The sequence below is a fragment of the Dreissena polymorpha genome, chromosome 10 (genome assembly GCF_020536995.1).
Source record: "Dreissena polymorpha isolate Duluth1 chromosome 10, UMN_Dpol_1.0, whole genome shotgun sequence".
Lineage (NCBI taxonomy): Eukaryota > Metazoa > Mollusca > Bivalvia > Myida > Dreissenidae > Dreissena > Dreissena polymorpha.
In genome coordinates this window covers 54,378,299-54,384,927 of record NC_068364.1, presented here as the reverse complement: position 1 = coordinate 54,384,927, position 6,629 = coordinate 54,378,299, and the positions used below count along the sequence as shown (strand labels likewise).

Sequence of the window (6,629 nt, the reverse complement as noted above, 5' to 3'; positions counted from 1 at the left end):
TGCCATTTCATTGTGTTCGAGACAGACATACATTTCGAAGAACTATTTTTGTTCATAGTCTTATCTATTGTATATTGTGCGACAAAATGATTTGATGCTGGATGCTGTCTTGATTACTTTTGACATGTAGAGTTAGCAGAACGTAAAAGTCGGACGTATTGAAAAGTAACTTTTTATACATTACTTGTGTTACACTTTTCCTGGGACAAGCTTTCGGTATACCCTAAATACCAGCAGGTAGGGTAAGCTATTTCGGGTTAACTCTGTTCTCTTAGTATGACCGTATTGTCATTGCGCCTTGCATTTGACAGCATTCTCCTATATGGAGGTCAATAATACAACCTGCTAACACCCAACCCTTATTAATTACGGATCGAAATTAGTCAAAGTGATCAATTGGAAATATTGGAAAAATATACTGTAAACGGTAATTCTATTGTCATAAGTATAAACGTGTTCCTGATATTTGTTTCAAAATATTTTCGCAGCTTCCATCATTCTGCGTTCTACAAAAACTGATATTAGGTTTAAAAGCAGCTTTACTTTATCATCGCTAAAATACTTTTCTTAAAGGTGTACACTTCTGGTAGTGGACTGTTCGTAAAAAAGTTTTATGCAAAATGGACTTCTAAAAAAATTGGGTCCATGTCGTTTTAGAGCTCGTAGGCAATATTTACGATACAACCGAATTTTGTAGCTTCATTAAACAAAACAATCACAGGAACGCGTTAATAAACCAATAGTGGTCGGTGATCGTTAAGGTGTTAAAAGGATATGCTTTGGCGGACCGGCGTTCAAATAACAAAAGAAACACAAATATCCGTTACAGTATATTCGCATTGTTTGACAAATCATACAGGTAATGATAAATAATTGGTGGAACAAAAATGACGTCATTTTGTAAATACAAAAACGAATGACCATAACGTGGTAAGGGTTAGGGCCACCTCATGCTAGGAAAGGAGCAATCCACTGAACACGCCCTCTGTCGTCATGGTAGATGGATCGGAGCAGTAGCCGAGGTACACCATGTCATCTTTTTAAAAACAAAATATACAACATTATTTGTGTTTGTTATTCATTTATACTTAAGATGTGTGGGCCGTAGCCTTTATCAGAAGTATCAATATAACTAAGAGGGGTAAACGTCACATTAAAATCATATTTTGATGGGAAATAAATATAACACATACTAATACACAACACAAAGATGGATCAGAGTTGACATAACAGCCTATAAGTAATAGTATAGTTTGATAAAAAAATACTGCATTACCTTTTTTCAAATCGAGCACAATCGAATTGCTTGCCTGCTGGAAGGCTTCCGAGTTTATGAACGCCGACCGGCCGGCGATGAGAATCGTCGAGGAGTTGTTCACCATAAGGCGACATTAGGCCTGTGACACATTGATTTGTTTCTCGATGCTGATAAAGAACTGGTAGATGCCCGTAATTAGGCATGTGAAAACGCCAGTCCCGTTGTCATAATCGTGACCGACGTTAGTGTGTACGAGGGTTAACTTTACAGTACCGTTTCGGTCTCCAGGCGTTGGAACGCCAGTGGTTGCAAACGCGGACATAGCATCTAAAATACGGCCATACATTAAAAATACCAAGTATCGAGGAATATGATGTGATGCATGTTTATATCGCAAAAAAAAGCTCTACTGCTTACGTCCTCTGAAGATTGAAACATGACAAGATTGAAGATATGTACTGGGATACGTTCTACCGCATCCTGCTCGCACAAAACAAACCGTTGTAGTATTCAATGGAGCAAACAATTAAATTCCAACAACTATATCAGGAGAGAATTAATTACCGTATTATTATATACTACTTGTATAACAGTACTCCAACTGTAAACATAATAATTATTAATATTGGGATCAACGCATTAGAACGGCAACTGCAAAGTGTTGTGGGTTTTAACTGATTTGAGTATTAACCAAACCTAACAATTACATCAACATTAACCACACAGAAAAAAAAACATTATTGAAGGTTTGTACGAGGATACGTTATTCTGCATCCACACTGCACAAATGAAACGTTTCTAGTAGTTAAGAAACTATGTTTTATTTTTTGCAAGGTAGACTAGGTTTAACGTTATAATAACATTACTGAACACCAAAAAAGACAAATGTCTTTCAGAGATGTTTTATAAACCTACACCTCCTACACACACCGTCACATTTGCTGGTGGGACACAGACTGGGCTCGGTGTTTGGCCCCGGGCACGAGTGTCCCAGCTGACCCCCACAGTCACGTGACCGGGTCTTCAGCCCCGTCCCGCATGTGCTGCTGCATGCTGACCAGACGGTCCACCACATCCACTGACCATCTTAGTAAACGAAATGCACAAAGTTAACGAGGTTAATAATAATTTATTCAACTAAGTGTGTACATCATTTTCCGCCATGCCCGACAATTCAAATGGCTGTATATCGTTATATCTTATTATTTAGTGAAAAAACATACTAGATATGTGTTATGATTTTCTTTCTCACTTGACCATTTATTTTTGTTATAATATAATACATCGTGATTCAACATAGTTTGTGTTTCAAATCGTTTAACTGTTTAACAGTTACCTTTACAATCCGTAAAGTTGCACACGTCCTTCTCGCGCGCGTCCCCGAAGCAGACGGGACCAAACACTTCTGGTACGAAGCAGTTCCTGTGTCGCGACCTCTGACCCAGGCCGCACGTGGTGCTGCATTCAGACCAGTCTGACCACAGATCCCAGCGACCGTCTGGAAAAAAATGGTTGTACGTAGTACATGTGCAGCTTAGCACGAGCAGACATGTTAACTGGATTGTTCAAAATGGCAGGACACAGAGTAATATGTATTGCATGACTTAAAAACGACATGCTGAGTTCTTACATGCAATTCGGAATAGATAATTACTATCGCATGATTTGGAGAGTAAGTGATGCACACACACATATATAAAATAATTAGAAAAAAGTGAGCTTTATATAACAGTATGTGGTTTTAAATGATCCTTATGACAAGAAATAATTGTATGACACATTATAATAAGGAATGGACTCTCTGGCAGTTACAAAAGATTAATGACCGTAATAGAGACAGACTACCGATATGAAAAAACAAATTGACGCTGTTACGCGTCGAACAGAAATGAATAATACAATAATTATTCATATCTTTATAAATAGAGAATATTGAAATAAATTGTTCATTTGGCAAGACATGGATTGCATTATGCGTGTATGACGAACAGTAATAAGATATTCAAAATGACTTGTTCGTGTAATAGGAACTCATATGTAAATACAATGTTGATTTGACTAAACAAAGGACATACGTGGTATATCAGACGAAAAAATAAACATTTGTAGGAGATGAAAGGACTGACAAACAATTTTAGTGTAAAGAAGGAAATGACAGAGACCCCCTAACCTGATAATGCAATTTGTATTGTGTTTTTTTAATTATGTTTAACCTATTTATTATAAGCTCGATTGCATCGAAAGCCTAAGGTTCTCGAGTCCGATTTCTAGGTAGAACAAGTACTATGAGAGAGTTCTAAAGAACACTTCCACTATGGGGAGCGAATAAATGACCTACCGGTCGCTAGGCCGACAACATATCCACTCTTATGGCGATCTAATTGGTTATATTAAAGCATGGTACCACGAAAATAAGTCAATTGATGAATTGTAATTATTTTGCAAATGCATTTTTCAACAGGGACAATGCGTTAATAATGTAATTTGGAATGTAAAACAATAACGAGTTGAAAATATGTACATGCCCATTAACGGTTATATTTGTATTATGTGTTTATCTAAATTTAACAAAAAAGGGTCATAACTTCCTGGAAAATCATCTTAGCGAGAGTATCTTGCATAAACGCATATCCACTTTTACAGGAGACTGCAAACATGCTTAGTTTCAGTTTGACCATAAGCTCCAGAGAGCTTGCAAGAAAACGTAAATGTGTCATGTTATAAATCAAAGGGCGCTAACTAACATAAGCACATGGTAACATGGTAATATTTGCATTTCCCCTTATATGCATGCTACATACAACGTTTCATACATGTATGTAAAATATGGCCTTAAACAATTAAAAAATAATAATCATACATACGATGGCCATATGTGTACTGAATGCAATACACAGTTAGAATGGTTAAACTTGAGAATAAGATAATTGTTTGTGCAGTTGTCGTTTTACGCGTGTGATCTTACCTTAACATGCGTCATTTAAAATCCAAAAGTTGCATTCCACCTTCATACGTTGCATTCTTAACTTCACATGTGTCATTTTTACCTTCGCACATGTCATTCATGCAGACCTCATAGTCACGTGGCTCGCTCTGGCAGAATAGACCATCCTAATCGGGTGCGGGGTGGTAGCACGTACGGTCCTTGAATCTCAGTTCCACCCCGCAGGTCCTGCTGCACTCAGACCAGCTATTCCAGGAGCCCCAGTTTCCGTCCGCTGTAAAGGGATTCAGGCTTGAAAAAACAATTTGCTCGTTATGACACTCAGTAAAAAAACAACAGAAACCACTTATCAAGTTTAAAGTTTCCGTTAAATTAAAGACTGTGCATGCTGAAACGCAGTTTAAGTTTAAATTGCACACTTTGTATGTAAATAAATTAAAGTCATTTTTTGTGAAGAAGTGAACTATAAAATACAATTAGTTTTTACGTTTTCATTCTATAACATAACACTTAGTTATCAGAACGCGCTTCTCAAATCAGTCAAAACAGAAATGATATCTCTTTCAAGCAGTACTATGATAATTAATGGCACGTGGAAATATTCATAACCTCCATATATCAGCGAAACACTTTTAAGCCGCTTAAATAATCAAATTTCCTCTTTTTTAACGTAAATTAAAATTAAGACACAACATAAATATATACCCAAAAATAATACTATGGAAGTGCTTCAATGATTATAAAATATCAATAGAGTCAACACGTAGAAACACACGTTATTAACAATAAATGGCTTATAAATGTGTTGAAGTTTTAATGTGAAATTAAGTCCAAATGGGAGAGAAAACATGGTATAACATCTTAACACTAGTTTCCTTTACAACTAAGCATATCCTATCAAAACATGTGTTCAACATGTTGATTTGTGTGATGAACAAAAACCTGTCCTTGTATTATTCTTACTGACAATTCTTTAAACTCTGAAGAACCACATTTTTAAAGAGATAAACACACAATTTCATCCGCGATAAATGAAATCTCTTGTTTTTCACACGTTTGAAAATTGGGATTAGTTTCTGCATAAGACATATGAGAGTTTTTGCACTGCTCAATTACAATGTACCAAGTTTCATTCAATCCGCTGAAATCGAGCGGGTGGAAACGGATTGACAAACAATCTGCTATCTATGAAATGCAGTAAGTAAAAAACTACTTATCAAATAAAAAGTAACCTTGCGCTGAAAAAGTGCACATGCCAAAAGGACATGCTATGTATGCTTTAAAATGCATCTTTGTAAAGTAGTGAAATAAAAAATTACTTTCGTTACTTTTCTCGGTAACAATTCACTTAGTTAAGTAAGCTCTACAAAAATATTAATTTGTCCTTTTCACGCGATATATGAAAAATCACACCGAGAACAAATTCGTAACCTCCGTATATCAACACAATAAAAAAAACGTTTAGGCAGCTGGAATAAAAATGGTTGGTAAATATCTTTAGCGTCAAACATTAGATACAGCTGCTACTAACATTAAATGCCTATATTACAATCTTGCTATGCTAAATTGAAATGTGTTGTTACCTTCCTCATTTAAGCATTTTTTTTTACTGAACATATGATTAATATGTTAATTTGTATGATGAATTTAAGACTAATCTTTGAGGTCTGAAAGACCATATTCTTCGAAAATAAAAAAATGTTCAATCAATACAAATAAGATATCAGAGACCACAGGGGTGAAAGATGTGAATGTATGATTTTTTTGCTTCACACGTCGTCACTCTCATTCTTCTCACGTCAAACGTGACAACAAAGATAATAAGATGTTGTTTTCTTAAAATGAAATGTCGCACCAAGCTCATCCAGTTTACTCACTTGGACACGCCTGCTGTTCACAAGCTCCTCCGTCGGATCACCAGTGCAGTTTTCGCCTTTATTTGCTGGGGCGGGATCAGTACAGTTGCGCGTGCGCGAGTGTGTGCCCGTTTCCGCATGATACACTACAATCTGTCCATGCGCTCCAAGATGCCCAGTTGCCATCCATTGTATCATACAGTATCAAATTGAGAATGTTTTCTTAAAACCTACATGAGTCACATATGCCGCTTACTTTAGTCATAGAAGTAACTTATCTTGGCCACATGGGTCATTGTCCATCATCATAAACCGTTTACCAAAGTAACAAAGCTAACTCACTTCGTCAAAGAAACCAAGCACATCCTAAGTCATAAATACGACTCCCCTTTGACTTACCTAGAGGACACCGTCAAAAACCATATAGATAACTTAATAAACTCACAAAAGCCTCTTACCTAAACCAAAGAGACGTCTAACCTTAGTTTCAGATTCCACTTACGTATGTACAAGCAACAAACAAAACCACAGAGGCTTCTTTTTCAAGTCTTAGTGGACATTTATTAACGCC

General features: G+C 36.4%; 1 protein-coding gene across 1 annotated transcript; it reads right to left on the bottom strand.

Annotated features, from left to right (window-relative positions):
- Positions 1-2,150: 2,150 nt before the first annotated feature.
- LOC127849130 (thrombospondin-2-like) lies at positions 2,151-6,244 on the bottom strand. Its single transcript, XM_052381851.1, has 4 exons — positions 6,058-6,244; positions 4,399-4,476; positions 2,595-2,756; positions 2,151-2,344 (listed from the first exon to the last, which is right to left on the bottom strand). Exons 1-4 carry the CDS (start codon positions 6,242-6,244, stop codon positions 2,151-2,153), a joined length of 621 nt encoding a protein of 206 aa, XP_052237811.1.
- Between the last annotated feature and the right edge of the window lie 385 nt (positions 6,245-6,629).